Source organism: Ambystoma mexicanum, chromosome 13 (genome assembly GCF_040938575.1).
Source record: "Ambystoma mexicanum isolate Mex_15411 chromosome 13, UKY_AmexF1_1, whole genome shotgun sequence".
Lineage (NCBI taxonomy): Eukaryota > Metazoa > Chordata > Amphibia > Caudata > Ambystomatidae > Ambystoma > Ambystoma mexicanum.
The window spans coordinates 775,214,265-775,236,542 of NC_090938.1; the positions used below are offsets into that span (position 1 = coordinate 775,214,265).

Consider the following 22,278-nt stretch of genomic DNA (forward strand, 5'->3'; position numbering starts at 1 on the left):
TACCACATCCTTGTATGTAATAAAGGCTATTTTAAAGATTATTTGGGCCGTTAGAAAGGTTGGGGGAAATGCGGTCAAACTGTTTGATCCCGATGATTCGTGTGGTGCGAGGGTTGAGGGGGAAGGTCAGAGCGGAGTAAGTTTCCACTTCCAGGTGGCCTAGAACTGGGGACTAGTGCAACCCTGAAACCCGAGGCTGGCCAGAAAGATTTGATTGTGTGCAGTCCTGCTAGTAGCTACCAAGCCGTCTGGGCATTTTTGTCACTTGGGGGTAGCTTCGGCATTAACTCTTCGAGGTCCATGCCAGCTACCCATGATTGGATGAGTGTTTGATTGGATGAGTCATGATTGGATGAGTGTTTGATTGGATGAGTTTTTGATTGGTGGGGTTCCCGAGAAGCAAAAACCATGTTTTCTGTGGGGTCGATTATAAGAAATGAACCGGTCATCCATGACTGGATGAAAAAACTAAATGCATATACATTTCACTGATAATGCACTCGTTGACTTGTACATAAAACTCATCAAATCTAGCAAAATATATAGTGGTGTGAAAAAAGATGAAAAGGAAAATCAAATTATAAATATTCAATTTAGTTAGTCAAAATAACTCCTAAAAAAGGATAAATGGAAGGACTGACAAAAATCATCATTAAAGAAGGGGAGGGGGAGAAGTTAGAAGGGGACAATAAAAGGCTAACCAGTCTTTTACCATTTTACTTTAGAGAAGGGAGGAATACAACTTTAAAATTATAATGCAGAAAAAATAAACCAAAAGGTTGTTGATATTAAAAGTAGACATACCAAAGGCCTTTTTCCATTAAGAAAAATGTGTTGTGAAAATAAAGAGTTTTTATTTTGGTCAGAAGTATTGTGTTGAAAAGACCGATCCAGTAGAATATGTGTGGCTTGGACCCTCCCCTTCCTGCAGTGGAAACTGAGCGGTTCTGCAGGAACGGCTGCAAGGGCTGTTGCCGTCCTATACCATGCGTTGGAGGTCGTAATGACGGATTTACATATGTTGATAGTGTACAGTTAGTAGTTTTGCTTACCTGTGATTTTCATTAATAAGAGTTGGTTCAAGGCCTAATAAATAGTAGTGCATTTGTATTCATTCTGCCTCACTTGAGTTATTAGAGTGCTCTGTGTGGGCTTAATTGAACCCATCACCACCCACATGCTCCCAAGTCTAAGCCTTACTGCCCAGTCACACTACCTTGATAGAGTTTGGTAGACATTAGTGTCGTCCTGGTCACCAGAGTAGGGGGGCCTCTCAGAATCTATCCATAGGGCTGATTCTGAAGATCCATCTTTACCGGCACAGTAGACCATATTTCCTGATTAGAGAACCCCAAAATGCCAATAAAGACATTATTTATATCCTGAGAGCGCTGCATCAGGGACCCCTTGGCCTCTGAATAGTTTGAATACAGGTCTGACCGTACTCGTGACACAACAGTCTGGCCAACAATGTCTCAGGCAAATCAGCTTCCCAGACTTCTGTACTTGGACCGGCTCAGATAATCATTTAGCTTCACGGTCGGCCAGAGCCTGAAACTTAGCATTAACGCCTTTAGGGCATGTGGTGTTGGGGTAATAGGGTATGTTTGTTCCAATGCATGAATTTACTCTCCCAATGCAGTCAATTGCAATCGTTCGGATTTGAGAGATGCACAGGTAGGGGGTAACGCAATACTTCGGGGGTCACGTTTAAACCCCAAACCCCCCCCCCCCCGAAGTATTGCTTGCAAGGACACTGAGCCAATATTGGGTTCAAAATAGGAGGTCCTTTTATCAAATATAGTGGCATGATACGCCTGAGCCAATAAAGAGGCTACATTATCTGTGATCTTAATGCCCTTTTCCCTGGTCCTTTACTGTGCACTGAGAATGTTAAGCTCTGACAAAGTGAGATCTGTGGGTATGCGACCTCCTCTATGGGTTGCCAGGGAGGAAAAGCCAAAACATGACAATTGACACCCATGGTGGTGGGGGTGCAGTGGTGGGAGCTGGAGGGGAGGAGCTAGGGAATGGCAGGGAGTGGGGGTGCAGTGGTGGGAGCTGGAGGGAAGGCATCGGGGAAGGGCAGGGAGTGGGGTTGCAGTGGTGGGAGCTGGAGGGGAGGCATTGGGGGAAGGGCAGGGAGTGGGGGTGCAGTGGTGAGAGCTGGAGGGGAGGCATTAGGGGAAGGGCAGGGAGTGGGGTGCAGTGGTGGGAGCTGGAGGGGAGGAGCTAGGGAAGGGCAGGGAGTGGGGGTGCAGTGGTGAGAGCTGGAGGGGAGGCATTAGGGGAAGGGCAGGGAGTGGGGTTGCAGTGGTGGGAGCTGGAGGGGAGGCATTGGGGGAAGGGCAGGGAGTGGGGGTGCAGTGGTGGGAGCTGGAGGGGAGGCATTAGGGGAAGGGCAGGAAGTGGGGGTGCAGTGGTGGGAGCTAGAGGGGAGGCATTAGGGGAAGGGCAGAAAGTGGGGGTGCAGTGGTGGGAGCTAGAGGGGAGGCATTAGGGGAAGGGCAGGGAGTGGGGTGCAGTGGTGGGAGCTGGAGGGGCGACATTAGGGGAAGGACAGGGAGTGCAGGGTGCAGTGGTGGGAGCTGGAGCGGAGGCATTGGGGGAAGGGCAGGGACTGCTGGGTTATGTTTTACAGTAAAAAAGTTTGGGATCTAATACATCACTTGTTTTTCTTTTACTACAGAAACATTTCCTGCAGAAATTGGTAAGTTTTATTAATGGTAATAAATCTATTATATTTAACAGACTTCAATGTCTCGCTGGTTTGTCTGATTTCACAAACCCTTAATTTTCTTCTTGCTTTCAGATTGGAGATACGTGAAATCCTGTGAACGTGAGTACTTGTGATTTACAAAACCTAAACTCTATCCCTCCATGAGTCCTCCTGGATCTCATGAGTCACTGTGAGGTGAGGTGGCATGAGTCCCCTGCAGCGACACTCGGTCATAGGAAAGGAACATGAGTCACAGAGTCACCAGTAGGTGAGGTGGCATGAGTCCCCTGCAGTGACACTCAGTCATAGGAAAGGAACTTAAGTCACAACAGAAAGTCACCAGTAGGTGAGACGGCATGAGTCCTCTGCAGCGGCACTTGGGACTGATTCTGAGCCTGTGCTAAATGCCACGTAGTAACACGACATTCCGTCCTCCAAATCCTGCCACCTGCATTCTGAGGGTGATGGGAAGAGTGGAGGAGAGATGTTGTGCAGCATCCAAGAAAAAACATGTAAAACATATGCAGATGGAGCGCTGCAGGGTTACTGTGTGCAGAGCACCTCTGGTCAAAATGCAAAAAGAAAAGACATATTTCTACAATACAGATAGTGTCGTCAGCTTGAAGAGTCTCGGCAGCACTTTCTGTAACGTAGAAAATGTGGCGCTGGCAGCTTGAAAAGAAAACTTATTTCAGACAGTCAGAATGTTTTATGGAAAAGCTAACACTTTGTCACGGCTCGCTCCCTTCGCTCCCGTTCCCACCACTTGGGGCATGATTTGGGGTTTATCCCCTACTGGACTTTCCCTCCGAACCTTATACTACAGTGCTGTGATGAATTGGGAGCGCTAAAACCTTATTTTCCAAGTTACTTCCCTTCCGGATCCATTCCAGGTTTTTGGCAGCCAGCATGCTACGTTAATCTAATGACTATGCTTCCCAGAATGCCTGGCTCTCTGCCTCACCTCCTCCCTTGCAGGACAAAGTTGGGTGGAGGATAGGCAACACCTGTGGCTGCAGGTGCAGCAGGCGGCACACCTGAGGGGTGTGCTCGTTAAGGAGCTTTAAAAGCCTCAGTTTACTTCAGTCCAGCGCTGGTCATCGTTGCAGTGTTCCTGTTGTGACTAGTCCCTTGTTCCTTGTTCCTAGCCTTTGTGCCTAGTTCCTAGTTCCTGTTTCTTGTTCCTTGTTCCTCCGCCCCTGGATTTCAGATTCATGTGCTTAATTGATTTCTGCTATCTGGATTTCCTTTTCTGTCTTCCTCTGTCTGCAGGCTTTCTCTGTGCTTTACCCTTTGATGCAGCCCAATTTGCCTGTGTTTTCTGTTTCTTTGATGCTGTCCTTTGCTACTGAAAAAACTTGATGCATTAGTCTTTCCTTTTTTAGATTTAGTTTCCTGCCTTTTCTCCTTGGATGGGTGGGTAAGGTTTCCTTTTGTGATATCATTTTCCCTGCTCCTGATCCTTACTTCCTATTGGGATCCATGCCGTGTTTTCCATTTCACTTCTGCATTTATTTCCCATTTGATTATTTAGGTGTGGGGTGCTGTTGTAACTAGTCCCTGTGTGAATGCCTTTTGTTTTCCTCACTATTTCTTTTATCACAATTCCTACTTGCTCCTTGACTTAGGTCTTAGGTATTTAGTTATCCTCCACCCATTGCTGTTATAGCCTTCTGGGTCCCTGTTTTATCAACTGGGTTCGTGGGTTTACTGACATTCAAGTGGTCTTTCCGGTTCTCGTGAGTACTGTTTCTAAGTTCCTTATTCAGTATCATCCAGAGTGTCAGCACACAGATCCTGTCCTTGCTTGCCCTCTACGTGGCCTTAGCGCTGTCAGTGTCTGTAATAGCATAGTGGGTAAGGAGTTTGCCGACTTTCCTTTCAGTCATAAGGAGGTTCTAAGTGCTTACCCCACATCCCTCTTCATATATAGGTATTTTTGTTTCACTCTATCTGCACTCCTGGGTGTTAGTATATATGAGTCGTGGTTCTTGTGTGCACGTGTCACGATGCCCGCTCCTGGGGAGCCGGCTCAGGCCCTGCGTCCCCGAAAGCGGACATCAAGTCCCCGGGGAAGGTCCCAGCAACCCCTTATAGGGGCCCTTTGGACAGCGTCCTGGCGCCTATGGCGCCAGGCTCATAGAAAACATCAGTCCTGGCACCATAGGCGCCAGGCTCATTATGAAAGTGTTTGGGTGCACTTACCTGATGCAGACCATGCTGCAGAACCCCGGCCTCGTTGAGGCCTGAAAGGAACTACTTTACCTGTGGGACTCATTTACCACCCGGGCGTGGTCGGGGAAGGATACATACCTGATTGGAGGAAGGACACATTCTAGGAACTTCTTCCAAGGCTATTTAAACCACACCCGATCAGCCACACGTGCTTCGCGTTGTTCTGCATCTAGCAGCTGGACGCTCACCGTGTCTGCTCCTGCATCCTGACTTCTGCCACGCCTGCCAGCATCCTGAATCACCTGCAAAGGAAGGGAACAAGAGAACATAAGAAGGAAAAGGCCTTACCTGCTAAATCTGCATCCCGGAGACATTTCGCCGATGAGCCTGAAAAGGAAGACATTTATTTTTAAAAGCACATCACATCGATCGCTGCAGCGCCTCATTCTACTCATCTTACAGGGCGCTTCCATGTTCTGCAGCGACCATCCGGATTCACAGTTGCGCCCCAGCGCCTAGGGAGAAAAAGACAATAACGAAGGTGAGAGAAAGAAGGGAAAAGGGAAGATAAATCTCCATGTTAAGGCTTACCTGCTGGGTCATTCCCTTTTCGTTTCGGGTCCGCGCCGCATCCAGGCATTTTCGGACCCCGGCCCCTAAGGGGAAAAAGACATCAGCGTTAATGAGCAAATGAAAAGACATTACCAAGATGCTCATTAAAGACTTACCTGATTTCCACAAGGATTTCACCTCTCATCTCGGGTCGGTGCCTGTTCCCCGGCATTCCGTACCCCGGGCCCCTATGGGGAAAAAGACACTAGCATTAGAACATTAATGCATGGACACAAGGGGAACCACTTATCAAAAACTTACCTGGAAGCCAAGCAAGTTTTGGTTCTCACCAATCCGAAAATCCAGTGAAGTAACTGGATACCAACGCGCCCCCGCATCTGAAACCACCAATCCGAAAATCCAGTGAAGTAACTGGATACCAACGCGCCCCTGCATCAGAAGCAGGATGGAGAGCTCGTCCTTCCAGACCCTAAGAATGATACTTCTGCGAGTCAGACAAGCCAGATTTGGGGCCCGGTCCAGTCCGTCTCCCGACCCCTGCGCATCACCTTAGAAGAGGTCACAACAGCGCGAACCAGGCCAGCGCCTCCGTGGGAGTCAGGTGAGCGTTACAGCACGTTGTTTGATTCAAGGTTATTCACTGTGCGATTTTGTGCACATTTCCCTTGCCATATTCGCTGCCTTTGTACTTACCTGATTAATCTTGACAGAATGACCAGCCGTAAATTCCCATTGAATATGGCAAGTTTAAGAAAGAAAGGCAGCAAGGCCTCTAACAAATTTGTACAGAAGGCTTCCCCTACATTTACCTGTGACTATCAAATCACTAGTCCTGACTTGAGTGAACTCCTTGTCGCAAATGGGCATTTGCGTGCAGAGTATTTTTCCCACAGGATGGCGCATCTTGCATTGCCTGATCCTAGTTCTGTCTTTCATTCTGACCCAGATTCTATGTCAGCACAGGCCGTAGCAGCAGAAAACAACACACTGTTAGGCTTATTACACAAGAGTACCTCTGTTGTTGAACCCCATGATTCCAGTTGTGCTTCATCTCAGATTGAACAGTTTCACGGTACAAACATAAAGAATGGAGGGGTTCCTTGCATAACTTCTGTTTTCTACCTTCAGTCTAAAGCATACTCCTTTGCACAAGTACATACTGTAGTCCCTAATGCCAAGAGGTCTAATGTCAATAGTTTGCTTGAGGGAAACACAGACCAAGTTGGTAAGAGAAAGTATAAATCTCAGAACCTGCAAACAGTTGATGACAATGTACAATCGGTGCACATCCAGATTGCTAGTGCAGGATCCAGCCCTGATGCCACTATGCCTCCCCCTGTGCCTACTGATAGTGATGTACAGTTAATGCAGGGCATGCTAAGAGTTAAGCTTGAGGAGTTAAGACAAGAATTCATTTCTTTACAAGAAGAGAATAAGACTTTGCACTCTTTACTGTATATACCTCAGACTTTATCTGTTGATGTTGATGAAGTGAACACTGTTCAGCCCCTGAGTGCAGAGACTTTGGTAAACCATGATGTTTGTCAATATGTTAGATCTATTGGGAGTGAAAGTCTTTCTTCTAGCACAGCGCTTAATCTGGGCACAGTTTCTGGCAATTGTTCTGCTGTTTCTCAGGGATTGCTGTTAGCTGAAGATTTACAAGCCACTCCTTTACCTAAAATTTCCTGTGTAGCAGTTTGTTATAATTCTGAACTTGAACACATACATGCTTCTGATTTCCAAACACAATCCACAATGGTGACATACACAGAATCAGTCACTACTGTAGGCTTAGTCCCTGCTCTTGATCCAGCTGCTGAGACTGAAGTAGAGGTTCAAGTTGATGTGGAAAACGATGTTACCTCTGGGTTCATTCTTCCTTCTGTCAACTCTGATCACAACGAACAGTCAGAGACAGTACAGCATTCGTGTTCTGATGGACTCATTCCACAGTATACAGAACCAAAGACTCGGCAGGCTACTCCTGAACTGCTGATTGATAATCTGCCACTTTCAGAAGCCAAGACAGGGGAATGGACAATTGACGAAATCCTGATTAACAGAGACTTTACTATGGTGATTCCTCTGGTTGATTTTGACTTCTACAAAGGAAGAGACTCTGAGTCACCCACAAAGGAAAGGGACTGCAAGGGTACAGCCCAGTCTTTGGCTACTGGTGCCAAGGAGTCTACTGCCCTAAAGGTGCCCACCATTCCTGAGCCACAAATGTGTCTGTCAACTTCTGAGATTTCTGTCTGTCCCCCTACAAACATTGACTCTTCTATGATCCATTCCACAGCCCTGCAGTCATCTTTGGCACATGTGTCTTCAATCAATGAACCGCTGCCATGTCTGCCATTTACTCAAGAGCCTCCACCATGCACGTGGTCAGTCCCAAAGACCCTGACATGTTTGGATTCAGCTACCGAGATTGCTCCAACTTGCATGCCTTCAGCCTCAAAGTTTCCTCTGGCCTGCCTGTCTTCAGCTACAGTGACTCATCCAGAAGATCATCCTTCAGCCAGAGAGCCTCCGGTAGTCCATCATAAGTGCATGTCTTCAGTCCCAGAGCCTACTGCTTGTTTGCCTTCAGTTTATGAGACACCGGTATCCTGCTTAGCCTCGCTTCCAATATCAGAGGTAATCCTGTCTACACCATCAGATCCTGCTGTATTTTCTACCGCTCCAGAGAGTCCTCCTGAATTCCAACCATTTACTGCCGATGAACGTCCAGCATGCCTTTCTTATGCTGCAGGGGGATCACCAGAATGCCTGCCTTTTATACAAGACGATTCTCCCAACTGCTCCACTTTAGCATCAGAGCCTCCTGAATATGCAGCATCAGAGTTTGAGACTTTTGCCAGCTCCCGCTTCAGAGTCATCAAGTCGGCCGAAGTGATGGGTCAGAACCACTCACCTGGATATACACAGGGAGTGGTGCAGACCGGCGTATTACCTGCAGGACTTATGCAACAGAATTCCGCCAAGAAGCACCAGTCGAGTGCTAGCAGCCAAAGGAAGGGAATGACTGCTGCAGTTCAAGATGTGCCTGTTATTGCTCCTGCTGCGAGTGTGCCTGATGTACCAAGTACTGCGTCTATCACTTCTATCTGTACGCCAAATGTCCCTGCTGTCGTATCCCACGTGCAACAAAGTGGCTACTCAACTGTCACCAGGAGTACCAACCTCGTACAACCCATTGGACTTCCAGGCCTCCAAGAAGTAGAACATGTGCAGGCAAACCTTAATCACTTTCAACCACAAGCCTTTTCCCAGATGGATGACAGAAGAAAATTCAAACCTCTACCTCTGCCGCCAACTTCTCTAATTGCTGAACATAAACATTTCCTGAAGGCTCCCGCATGTCCGCTCCCAGTGACCGAGTTTCCTGGGCCTTCCAACTCGGCTTCAGATCCTGCAAGTCCTTCATGCCTTTCTTCGACCCTTGAATATCTTCCTCACCAGACGCCTGTCTATGACTTTTCTAGACTGCAGCCTGATTCTATGCATTCCAGTCCATCTGCCTTTGCACATAGGCCACCATTTCCATCAGTGCCACCTCCAAAGAAAAGGCACTCCCATCATGGAAAGAAGATGTCTTGTGCGGGTGGCGGGAGCCCGAAGACGGCCGTGGGAGGGGGTATACTGTCACGGCTCGCTCCCTTTGCTCCCGTTCCCACCACTTGGGGGCATGATTTGGGGTTTATCCCCTACTGGACTTTCCCTCCGAACCTTATACTACAGTGCTGTGATGAATTGGGAACGCTAAAACCTTATTTTCCAAGTTACTTCCCTTCCGGACCCATTCCAGGTTTTTGGCAGCCAGCATGCTACGTTAATCTAATGACTATGCTTCCCAGAATGCCTGGCTCTCTGCCTCACCTCCTCCCTTGCAGGGCAAGTTTGGGTGGAGGATAGGCAACACCTGTGGCTGCAGGTGCAGCAGGCGGCACACCTGAGGGGTGTGCTCGTTAAGGAGCTTTAAAAGCCTCATTTTAGTTCAGTCCAGCGCTGGTCATCGTTGCAGTGTTCCTGTTGGGACTAGTCCCTTGTTCCTTGTTCCTAGCCTTTGTGCCTAGTTTCTAGTTCTTGTTTCTTGTTCCTCCGCCCCTGGATTTCAGATTCATGTGCTTAATTGATTTCTGCTTTCTGGATTTCCTTTTCTGTCTTCCTCTGTCTGCAGGCAGCCTTTCTCTGTGCTTTACCCTTTGATGCAGCCCAATTTGCCTGTGTTTTCTGTTTCTTTGATGCTGTCCTTTGCTACTGAAAAAACTTGATGCATTAGTCTTTCCTTTTTTAGATTTAGTTTCCTGCCTTTTCTCCTTGGATGGGTGGGTAAGGTTTCCCTTTGTGATATCATTTTCCCTGCTCCTGATCCTTACTTCCTATTGGGATCCATGCCGTGTTTTCCATTTCACTTCTGCATTTATTTCCCATTTGATTATTTAGGTGTGGGGTGCTGTTGTAACTAGTCCCTGTGTGAATGCCTTTTGTTTTCCTCACTATTTCTTTTATCACAATTCCTACTTGCTCCTTGACTTAGGTCTTAGGTATTTAGTTATCCTCCACCCATTGCTGTTATAGCCTTCTGGGTCCCTGTTTTATCAACTGGGTTTGTGGGTTTACTGACATTCAAGTGGTCTTTCCGGTTCTCGTGAGTACTGTTTCTAAGTTCCTTATTCAGTATCATCCAGAGTGTCAGCACACAGATCCTGTCCTTGCTTGCCCTCTACGTGGCCTTAGCGCTGTCAGTGTCTGTAATAGCATAGTGGGTAAGGAGTTTGCCGACTTTCCTTTCAGTCATAAGGAGGTTCTAAGTGCTTACCCCACATCCCTTTTCATATATAGGTATTTTTGTTTCACTCTATCTGCACTCCTGGGTGTTAGTATATATGAGTCGTGGTTCTTGTGTGCACGTTGTTTGATTCAAGGTTATTCACTGCGATTTTGTGCACATTTCCCTTGCCATATTCGCTGCCTTTGTACTCACCTGATTAATCTTGACACACTTTGTAAGGAATGCCGCCTCTTTTCATAACTAACGACACCTCCAGGGTGCTGTTAATTAACGCCTCTTCAGGCTGGTGCAGAAAGTGTGCTCTAAACTTCTGAATACAGTCCTTGCCAGCCCCTTATACATGAGGTGGTTGGCAAGGGTATGCTGTAAATCACGGCTTTGCAGGAGTGGCAGACTTGATATATTGCCGCCACTCTCGGACACAGCACTTTTCCATTTTAACATGCACCTCTGAATCAGGCCCAGAGACACAGCACTTTTCCATTTTAACATGCACCTCTGAATCAGGCCCACGTCTGCAATGCAGCTAGCAGGAAAGTGATGCTGGTTGAGTAAGGCCTCTGCACTGCAAGTGTCTTGTGAATCTAATTCGAGATCAGTGATCAAGCAAACGGCCTTATCAATATTACCTGCAGTCCAACCCACCCTTGGTTTATAGTAATGTTGCTGATAGGGTCACTATCATGAGCCGGCTCCGTGTCATTTATATAGGAGAGGAGGGGAACGTGGTCACTTTCTGTTCTTGTTAAGACCTTTCATGTTGATGTTTACAAAGACCTACTCGATAGTCGATGCACTATTGTCAGTCACTCTGGTATATTACTCCGGTGAAAGGCCTGTGCAAAGACCGTCTAGCATGATAAAGCCTTGGGAGTAAATCATAAAAGTTGATGATTAATAGAGAAGTTGTATGGCCACATTTCGGGGGCCCAATTAATAATATCAGCAAGCACTGAGTCGCCTGAAGTGCTGATCTTGGTGATTTGGTAAGTATTATCAACACTAATGATCAGTCCTCCTTTTGGTTGCCCTGGAGTCCCCTTGTGGCCATAGTTTGAATGGAATGGCGGCTGCTGATTTCCAAGTTATCCTGGAGCCAGGTTTCCTGTAAAGCCACTACACAGAAATTGGGGATGTTCTCAAATAAACCATCCCGTTCAGTGAAGTGGGAGAAGCCTCGGGTGTTCCATGACAAAATGGTAAAAGTGTGGCTAGGATCTACATGGATTTTGTGGTTGTAGAATTGAAGGTAACCACTGTCAGCTGGTAGCAGCCGACCCTTCTTTCTCTTCTAAGGGAGAGTGAACATCAACATGTCTTAACCCAAGAGCATCAATGGTGACAGTAATAGCGTTGCCTTGTCAGCTGGGAGATAGTTTTGATCGATTAAGGTTGACTCCCATAGGTTGGATGTTGAGGGGTCTAGTTGAAAGCAAAGGAACAGGTCTACTAGATTTCATTACCCCCCTATCTAGATTCAGCCCACACTTTCTAGATGGAGCTTTAACAATAGAACAGTCATAACCTAACTTTCCCAAATTAGCATCATGTGACGTGACACAATCTAGTCCAGCAGGATTGTGAAAATAAATTATCGCGCTAGCATAATACGAGTCTTCTAGGAGGTCAACAATCACAATGTCCTCCTTTTGTAGACACTGCAGAGGAATGATGTCATGGACTAAATGGAAGATGGTAGTTCGATTTAGATAATAGTCCCGACTAACATAAAAAAGGCTCTGTACTTTGAGGGCCAAGCAGTCCGCATCCGAATTAGAATGAGGTTGGTAGAGGCCTCTCTTCCCATTTACTGATTTAGTGACTCCATTTTCCTCATGGACGGATAGTAGGTGGAGCCGTTAGGTTTCGTGTCTGAAGCAATGGCGTTAGATGTTATCCCATGATTGTCCTCTTAAAAAGGGTTTCCCAAAACTTCCAGAATGTGGGAATCTTCTGGTAATGGCTGGCACTTAATAGTTCCTGTAGTCTGTATAAATGAGCCAGTGCTTTTAGGGTGAAACGGAGTTCCTGCTGATGCTGTCTTATTTCTGGAGGCACCTCTAGTGGAAAGAGTATTAGACTCAGCATCTGGCAGCCTTTTGATGTAGTTTTGTTTTTTAGTACGATGTTAAGCGGAGACTTTGGTCTTATTTCCTTCTAATGGTAGAGTATCATATGAGCCCTGGTCATTGATCACAAGGGTAGTAACTCTTGAGCTGGAATTAATCAAGATAGGCTTGTTGCCCATCCTGGATTGCTGCTTAAATCAGCCTGTTTAGTATGAGCCTTTTTCTTGTGCGCCTTCTTTTTGCTCTTTTTACCATTCTTTATTTATTTGTTAGCAGGTTCATTAGTGATTGAGCCCTCCTTTGACTCATTGTTGGCGATGATCACACAGTTATCCAAGTTTAAGGACCGAGTGTAGTCGCCTCCCACATTATTGCAGGAGTCCTTGACAATGAGCTCCTGTGGAATTCGCCGGCATTTACCAGGTGTAAATAGCAGGCGGAGTCCGTAGGAATCCATTGGTTTAATGCCAGCACGGAATTGTGTGCTGCTGGTGTTAAACCATGTGCTTCTTTGGGATGGAGCAAGGATATATGATGGACAGTGTTATTCTGTTCAGTGCCCCAGTCTCCTGAAAACAAAAAGAAAATCCCAAACATTGGAAAAAAGACAGGATTTCATGTGTAATGCCTGTCTTTACACTTTTTCCCATCCAGGGTTTTGCAAAATGACCCACTGTCTTTCTTCCTTACTCTCTCTCTCTCTTTCATTCTCTTTATCATCCCTCTTTCCAACTTTTCCCTTGCTGCTTTTTCTTGATGTCCATATTCTCCCATCACTCGCTCTCATTTATCTGTTTCTCATCTATGCTTGTTTCTCCCGGTCTCTCTGTCTCTCATCTCTACTTGTTTCAGCCGGTCTCTCATCTCTGCTTGTTTCTCACTGTCCCTCTTCTCTGCTTGTTTCTCTTGTCTCTGTCTCTCATCTCTACTTGTTTCTCCATATCTCTCATCTCTGCTTGCTTCTCCCGGTCTCTCTGTCTCTTATCTCTGCTCGTTTCTCCCAGTCTCTCTGTCTCTCACCTCTACTTGTTTCTCCCTGTCTCTCATCTCTGCTTGTTTCTCCCGGTATCTTTGTCTCTCATCTCTGCTTGTTTCTCCCGGTCTCTAAAACCGGCTTGTTTCTCCCAGTTTCTCTGTCTCTCATCTCTACTTGTTCCTCCCTGTCTCTCATCGCCGCTTGCTTCTCCCTGTCTCTCATCTCTGCTTGTTTCTCCCTGTCTCTCATCTCTGCTTGTTTCTCCCTGTCTCTGTCTCTCATCTCTGCTTGTTTCTCCCTGTCTCTGTCTCTCATCTCTACTTATTTCTCTGTGTCTCTCATCTCTGCTTGTTTCTCCAGGTCTCTCTGTCTCTTATCTCTGCTTGTTGCTCCCGGTCTCTCATCTCTGCTTGCTTCTCCCGGTCTCTCTGTCTCTCATCTCTACTTGTTTCTCCCGGTCTCTCATCTCTGCTTGTTTCTCCCTGTCTCTCCTCTCTGCTTGTTTCTCCCGGTCTCTGTCTTTCATCTCTACGTGTTTCTCCCCGTCTCATCTCTGCTTGTTTCTCCCGGTCTCTCTGGCTCTCATCTCTGATTGTTACTTCCGGTCTCTCATCTCTGCTTGTTTCTCCCGGTCTCTCTCTCTCATCGCTCCTTGTTTCTCCCTGTCTCACATCTCTGCTTGTTTCTCCCATTCTCTCTGTCTCTCATCTCTACGTGTTTCTCTCTGTCTCTCATCGCTGCTTGTTGCTCCCTGTCTCCCCTGTGCCTCTTCCTCTTGTTCCTCCTATTAGTTTGTTTATCCTACCTGCCTCTCTTTCCATTATATCTGCTTCTTTCTCCCTGTGTCTGTCTCTGCTCTGCCTCTTCCCTGTCTCGCTCCTCTGTCTCTCCATCTCTGCTCTCCTGTCTTTTGCTCTTGGTCCCCCTGTTACTACCTCTCTCATACCTGCCTCTCCTCTCTGCCTCTTGCTCATGTGCCTCCCATCTCTCTCTCTGTCCTATCTGCCTCTCTCTCCACTCTGCCTCCTTCTTCCTCTCTATCTTCGTTGCCTGCTGCTTTCTCTCTCTCTTCCACTCACTCTTTCTCTTCACATTGCCCTCTCACTCTCCCTACTCATCTGTGTCTTTGTACTCTATCTCCTGCTGTTTCTCTCCCCGTTCTGCTGGTCTTTCTCTCTTGCCTGCCCAGTTTTCTCTCCCTCTTCTTTGTCTCTGCTTTTCTCTCTTGCTATGTTTTCTTTCTCTCTATCTCCTCCTCTCTCAACCCTTTACATTTCAATATGCCTGTCTCTCTGCCCGTGTTTCTTTCTCTCACCCTATTATTATAATTATAATATAATCATTCTTGTCTCTATAGCTCCTCCTTGCCTGTTGCTCTCTTTATTTCATGCTATCTTTTTCTCTGCCTGCTTATCTTTCTTTTTGCTGTGTTTCTATGTCTGCCTGTCTTTCTTGCTTGCTGTGTTTCTCTCTGCTTTTCCCTCTTTTCTTGCTGTATTTCTTTGTCTACCTTTCTTTCTTGTTCTTTCTCTCTGCCTTTCTTTTTTGCTATCTGTGCCTCTTCCCGCTTCCTGTCTTTGGTCATTGCTGCGTTTCCCTTGGCCTGCCTATCTTTCTTTCTTGCTTGTTCTGTATCTCTTTGCCTACATTTATTTGTTGCTATATTTCCTCTGTTTGCTCCCTGTCTGTCTTTCTTTCTTGCTGTGTTTCTCACTGCCTCTCTCTTTCCTTATTGGTGTGTTCCCCTCTTTGCAGTTCTCCCTTTCTTTCTTGGTGTGTTTCCCTCTTTGCATCTCTCCATTTCTTTCCTGCTGTGTTTCTCTTTGCTTGTCTTTCATTATTGCTGTGTTTCTCTCTGCCTGTCTTTGATTATAGCTGTTTTTCTCTCTGCCTGTCTTTCATTATCGCTGTGTTTCTCCATGTCTGCCTCTCTTTCATGCTGTTTCACTCCACCTGTCTTTCTTTCTTGCTGTGTTTCTCTTCCTGCTAATCATTCTTTATTGCTGTGTTTCTCCATGCCTGTCTTTCATTATTGCTGTTTCGCTCTGCTCGTCTTTCATTATCGCTGTGTGTCTCCATGCCTGCCTCTCTTTCATGCTGTTTCTCTCTGCCTGTCTTTCTTTCTTGCTGTGTTTCTCTGCCTGCTAATCATTCTTTCTTGCTGTGTTTCTCCATGCCTGTCTTTCATTATTGCTGTGTTTCTCCGTGCATGCCTGTCTATCGTTATCGCTGTGTTTCTCCATGCATGCCTGTCTATCATTATCGCTGTGTTTCTCCATGCCTGCCTGTCTTTCATTATCGCTGTGTTTCTCCAGGCCTGCCTCTCTTTGTTTAGTGCTGTGTTTCTCTCTCTCTGCCTGCCTTTGTTTCATTTTTTTAAAAAATGTTTTATTAACGTGCTACATAACTATACATGCAACACTTTTTTCAGCACACAATACAAAAACATGAACCCCCCCCACTTTTCCTAACCATCAGCAGGAACTGTAATTAGCGATTTACTCCCACCCACCCATTCAGTCCCACCCTTCATTATCTACTACCCGTCTAAAGTCAACATTTTTTTCCTCCACAAGATAGTAAAATAGATAATGCAGGCTTCATTATTACCATTTAAAAGCAACATCCACAATACGTCATCACGTTCAGATATTCCCGCAGCGGTGCATGCGGCGGCCCTCAAGGGCCCTACAACTTCTCAGTTCATTAGGAGATGTTTCGCTCTTTCAATTTTGAATTCCCCACAAATCCTGCAGTAACGGAGTGTCCGCGATATATGGGCCACGATATATATGGGCCCAAGCACCGGTTATTTCCAAGGACTTGGCCACATTTGTTTTAATCTTAAAATAGTCCCACACCAAGGGATTGCCCACAAAATTGTGAATATAATTAGGGAGTCGAGCTCGTTGTGTGATATAACCAAGGAATAAAAACACAAGACCTTTTCCCAGAAAGTTTAGTTTTCTGTTGTTCATGAACATTTTGGAAGATGCTGTTTTTCATATGCAGTTTGTGTTGTACATAACTGGTACTCTCACCTGAACCAACTGTCAGGGGGTGCCAGTGATCCACCATAGCCAGGATATTCACCAGATTACTATTTGGCATAAAATGGACCTTAGTCCTGGCAGCCTCAGATATGTGCCAGTTTTGGGAGCCACTAGTTGCATTAGTCAGTTTCCAGTGGATGTTGGCACAAGACAGCAGAAATCTTGCATCCCATGGGGCCAGTTCCAGTTCAAGGTAAATCAGCGCAACGGGACCACACGCAGGAAGGCGAAAGAGTTTCTATAAAAGCTTACTCTCCAATCTGCTTAGCGACGCAATGTTCCCAAAAGCCCAAACCTCAACGCCATACAGGAGTATAGGTAGGATCTTGGCCACATGCAATTGTGTCAGTATCACGAGGGACTATCCCCCTCCACCCCTGGCCATCTTGAACAATCCCCCAGGGCCTGGGCGCATTTCCACTCAAGTATCTCAGGATGAAATGCCCTGGTTAACCTCCAAGATATTTATATTCGTCGACGACCTCTAGTTTTTGTTCTCCAAGGTACCATTCAAAACGCTGAGCTTTAGCACATGCTGCGGCGAAAAAATCATGATTTTAGATTTATTAGGATTAATAGACAAGGAGTTAAGGCCAGAATATTCCTTAAGTTTAGACAAAGCAGCCTGCAGCCCTACAGGAGTAAGGTCGAGCAGGACAATATCATCGGCATAACCCATACATTGTAGGGAAAGATTCCCCAATTTAGGCAGGATAGAGGTAGGGTTATGCAGCGCCGATCCCATGTCAGCCTTGTAGAGATTGTAGAGCAGGGGCGCTAGTATGCATCCTTGTTTTAAACCCTGGTAGGTTGAAATCCAAGGCGATGTCCTACCTGCTTTGTCCAGGCGTACTCTGACTCTAGTCCCATCGTGAAGTGCGACTATCAAAGACTGGAGACCTGCTGGAATATTCCAACTCGCCAGCTTATTCCAAAGCCTATGCCTATCAACAGAGTCGAAGGCAGCACTGTAGTCTATTAATGCCACATACACTATTCTCCGACGAATACTCCAGGCTTGTTGGATCACTGTTAACAGCACGAGGCAATTGGTGGATGTGCTCAGGCCCTTATGAAAGCCAGTTTGGTTGAACGGTATTATGTTCAAGCTGACTGCCCAATTCCACAATTCCTCCAATAAAGAGACAAGTGAAGTTTTTTAATGGGGCGTCTAGCATGGCCAACAGCCGGTAATTGCTCAGATCAATCCTATTACCCTTCTTCCAAATAGGCACAATGGCACTGTCCCGCCAGGATGGCGGAATCAATTGCGCTTCTGTGATCCAGCAAAATAACCAGTGAAGGGCATTAGCCCAATGGGTAGCATCGGCTTTGATCAGGGTAGTACAAATACCATCCAGACCGGGTGCTGTGGAGGTTTTACTTCTCCCGATTAGCCTCAGAACATCAGCCCAACCCTTGGAGTAAGTCCACTTATTCTCAGATAAGTTTGTGAGGGTGTCCACCGTTGCACCACACACAACTATATCCACCATGGCAACTCGCCCCAAGGTGTTGCCAATGAAATCACCCCAAGCTGTTTCTGAAACGCTGACTAAATCACCTGTCACGTGGGAATCACCCTCAACGATCTTCCTAAACTGGCGAGTGTCATTAGATATAGCACAATCCACCAATGAACGCCAGCGAAGGCAGTCCAGTTCAAATCTACGGTGCCTCAACTATTTACAATATTGGCCTCTTTGACCCGCGAGGCATGTTCCGTAGCAGTCATCTCCTTACGAGCTAGTTCTCTAAGGAGAACAGAGTTCCTTTCTCCTCATGGTGGTTTGCTTATCAAACGAGTGTTTGTGGGACCCAGCAGTAGACACACAAGCCTTAGAGTTCCTTTCAATGAGGAAATTAGTAATAACCGACTGGATCAGGACAGCAAAATCCATAACGGCATTAATGGCGCAGGTTTTAGAGCGTTCGAGGGGAGTTACTTCGCAATCCTCTTTGTATCCAAGCAGAGCCGACCGCATAGGGGCCATGATTGAAGAAATATTTTGTGCGTTCCTTGAGACACGATTCAAGGCGGCATTGACTCTAAGCTCCTTGTCGGCTGACATAGTCTGAGGTGCTTCACGGCAGTTCAAACTCACTAGAAGCGGAAAGTGATCGCTCTCCAAACTGAAGATCACATTCATGTCAAGTATCAATGAGCAGGAATCCGCAACAAAGACGTAATCCAGTATACTACTCGATGTTTGTCCCGTGCGAGTATATTGTGGCGGGCAGTCGGACGGCACAGATCCATTTACCATCTTAAAACCACACGAGTATAAGATGCTTGCCCACTCCAAGCCCCTCTTACAGCAATGTGAGAGCAGATCCTCATCTGTCAGAATGATCTCAGAGGTGGCTTCACAGTCTGGGCGGGACAATTCCCTCTGTATCCTGGAATTAAAGTCCCCACAGATTATACATGGGGTACATCCAAGCTTACACATCTTGTGTGTGGTCCTTTAGGGTGGATCATAGACGTTCACAACAATAAGTTCACTGGACAACCCACAGTTTGAAACAATTGGAAAGGTAATGTTACCAACTAACAAACTAGGAGAAGTAGTAACAATCTCCACCACAATAAATTCACTGGACACCCCACAGAGTGAACCAATTGGAAAGGTAATCTTACCAACTAACAAACTAGGAGAAGTAGTGACAATCTCCACCACAATAAGTTCATTGGACACCCCACGGAGTGAACCAATTGGAAAGGTAATCTTACCAACTAACAAACTAGGAGAAGTAGTAACAATCTCCACCACAATAAGGGGGCTCTTAACTGCAAGCAGTAGGCCTCCCTTGGGGCGACCATGTAGACCCTTGGCCGCCAGTTTATGGCAAGATTGACAACCATCAATGACACATTCTTCAGTAAGCCAAGTCTCTTGGAGAGCCACCAGGGAGTAGTCATCATTTTCTTCCATCAAGGCATCCCCCTCCAATAAATGGCGATGTCCGCGTGTGTTCCCACTGAGCAGACTCACCATTTGGTCAGGTACATGTGTTAAGGGCCTGGTCCCCCGCGTAGAGCCACCAATTTTGCCAACCAAGTCCAATGAGATTTTTCCCCCTCAAAAAGGGCTGGAAATCCAGCCTCATAGTTAACTTTGGGGGCAACAGGGATTTTATTTAAGTTTAATTCTTTAATGTCGGGTAACCTGTTGTCCTATCTATCTATCTATCTATCTATCTATCTATCTATCTATCTATCTATCTATCTAAAAAAAATGTATATGGCGCCACTCGCCCAAAGGCCTCGGAGCGCTCACAGGATTTACAAACATGAACACATAATGAGAACAACACTCCATTTAAGGGAAAAGCCCTTGGGGAGAAACCTGCGCTCATAAGTTCATATTAATCAGCTTTTCTGTCAAAGAGAAAGGTTTTCAAACGTGTTTTAAAATGTATTGTAGATGCGCATCCCCTAATGTCTGGCGGAAGCGAGCTCCAAAGGGAGTGGGGGGGCCCAGGCATTAAATCCGGCCCCTCCGATCTTTTTTAGGATGACACGCGATCCAAGGTTACCCTATTATTTGAACGGAGAACCCGTCTAATGGGAGCTCTTTTCACTCTAGTGGAGAGGTGCAGCAGGGCTTCACCTGCCAGGCATTTAAACACTAGGACAGAGCCCTTGAACTGAATGCGCTGCTCAACTGGGAGCCAGTGCGTTCTCCTGCGAGATTCAGAGACCTGTGCACGGCGGCCAAGGCCGCAAACAGCACGCACCGCACCATTCTATGTTACTTGGAGCTTCTTAATATTTGCTTGAGACGTGCCCACCAAGAGACTGTTGCAATAGTCAAGCTTTGTGTTCACTACGTTTCCACCAGCACACGCTCATATCCCATACGTCCAAATGATATCTCGTGCCATACACCGTTTCCACCAGCACACGCTCATATCGCACACGTCCAAATGATATCTCGTGCCATACTCCGCTTCCACCAGCACACGCTCGTATCCCATTCGTCCAAATGATATCTTGTGCCATACTCCGTTTCCACCAGCACACGCTCTTGTGCCATACGTCCAAATGATATCTCGTGCCATACTCTGCTTTCACCAGCACACACACATATCCCATAGGTCCAAATGATATCTCGTGCCATACTCCGCTTCCACCAGCACACGCTCATATCCAATACGTCCAAATGATATCTCGTGCCATACTCCGCTTCTACCAGCACACGCTCGTATCCCATACGTCCAAATGATATCTCGTGCCATACTCCGCTTCCACCAGCACACGGTCATATCCCATACGTCCAAATGATATCTTGTGCCATACTCCGCTTCCACCAGCACACGCTCATATCCCATACGTCCAAATGATATCTCGTGCCATACTCCGTTTCCACCAGCACACGCTCATATCCCATACGTCCAAATGATATCCTGTGCCTCTCTTCTCTCTTCTCTCTCTCTCTTTCCTGTTGTTTCTCTGTGTTAGTCTGTTTCTTTCCTGTTGTTTCTCTGTGTTAGTCTGTCTCCTGTTGTTTCTCTGTGCTAGTTTGTCTCTTTCCTGTTTCTCTGTGTTGATCTGTCTCTCTCGTTCCTGTTGTTTCTCTCTGTTAGTCTGTCTCTTTCCTGTTGTTATTCTGTGTTAGTCTGTCTCTCTCTTTCCTATTGTTTCTCTCGCGCATCTCTGCTCGGTCTCCCCCTCTTTCATCTCTGCCTGTCCCACTCTCTATTGTTGCCTTTTTCTCCCAGTCTCTTCCTGTCGCTGTCTCTGATCTCCCGTCACTACATGTCTCTTTCTTCGCTGTCTCTGTGCTCTCTCTTCACCCCTTCACCCCCTTTGCTTGGCAGAGCTGCAGGGCACTCTCTGGCCGGAAGTGAGGTGTGTAAAGATGTCAGAAGAGAAGGGGGTTTGGGGATTTTGGGGGATTTTCCAGGAGTTCACTCTGTTGTATCACGAGGCTGCCTGCGAGGTGGGGGGACTCTCTCTGAATAATGACAGGGATTATAAGTGTCTCTCTCCTTTCCACCACCTCTGTCTCCCGCACTGTCTCTCCTCTCTTCCTCTCTCTGCTTCTCATCATAGCCATGTTGCTCTCTCCCTCTTCACGTGTGTCTCTCTGTTTCACCGCCTCTGTCTCCTGTTCACTGTCTCTCCTCTCTTCCTCCCTGCTTCTCATCATGGCCATGTTGCTCTCTCCCTCTTCACGTGTCTCTCTCTGTTCCACCACCTCTGTCTCCCGTTCACTGTCTCTCCTCTCTCTGCTTCTCATCATGGCCATGTTGCTCTCTCCCTCTTCACGTGTCTCTATCTGTTCCACCGCCTCTGTCTCCCGTTCACGGTCTCTCCTCCCTTCCTCTCTTTGCTTCTCATCATGTCCATGTTGATCTCTCCCTCTTCACGTGTCTCTCTCTGTTCCACCACCTCTGTCTCCCGTTCACTGTCTCTCCTCTCTCTGCTTCTCATCATGGCCATGTTGCTCTCTCCCTCTTAACGTGTCTCTCCTCTCTTCCTCTCTCTGCTTCTCATCATGGCCATGTTGCTCTCTCCCTCTTCACGTGTCTCTCTTCCACTCATCCTTTCCTCCATGTTCCGCTCTCTCTGCATCTTCGGCGGTGCCAGTCTCGTGTCTCTCACTCTGTTATTGTTGCTCTCTCTTTTCTGTCTTTAAACTGCAATATTTCTTTATTTCTATCCGACATTCACAGTCGGTCTCCTCTCTGCATGTTGTTAAGTCTACCTTTCTGAGTCTCTCTACTGTCCGTCTCTCCGTTCTGTCAGTGTCTCTTCTCTGCTGCCTCGTCTCTCCCTCTCTTCTCTGTGGAGCTCTTGTACCCGCCTCTCTCTCCTCTCTGCCTGTCTCTTCTCTGTGTCCCTCTCCTTTCCTTTCTCGCTCTCTACTCTGGCTGTCTCTTGCGTTCTTTTCTCTCTTTCTTCG

At 46.7% G+C, this 22,278-nt stretch overlaps 1 protein-coding gene across 1 annotated transcript in view; it reads left to right on the plus strand.

The window, feature by feature from the left end:
• The window catches only part of LOC138521938 (E3 ubiquitin-protein ligase TRIM39-like), a 128,963-nt gene that overhangs the window by 59,103 nt on the left and 47,582 nt on the right, over window positions 1-22,278 (plus strand). Inside the window, exons 4-5 of the mRNA XM_069635111.1 lie at window positions 2,690-2,710; window positions 2,813-2,839. Of these exons, the coding sequence (XP_069491212.1) occupies window positions 2,690-2,710; window positions 2,813-2,827 (36 nt within the window). The 3' untranslated portion in view covers window positions 2,828-2,839. The remainder of the gene's footprint in view (window positions 1-2,689; window positions 2,711-2,812; window positions 2,840-22,278) is intronic.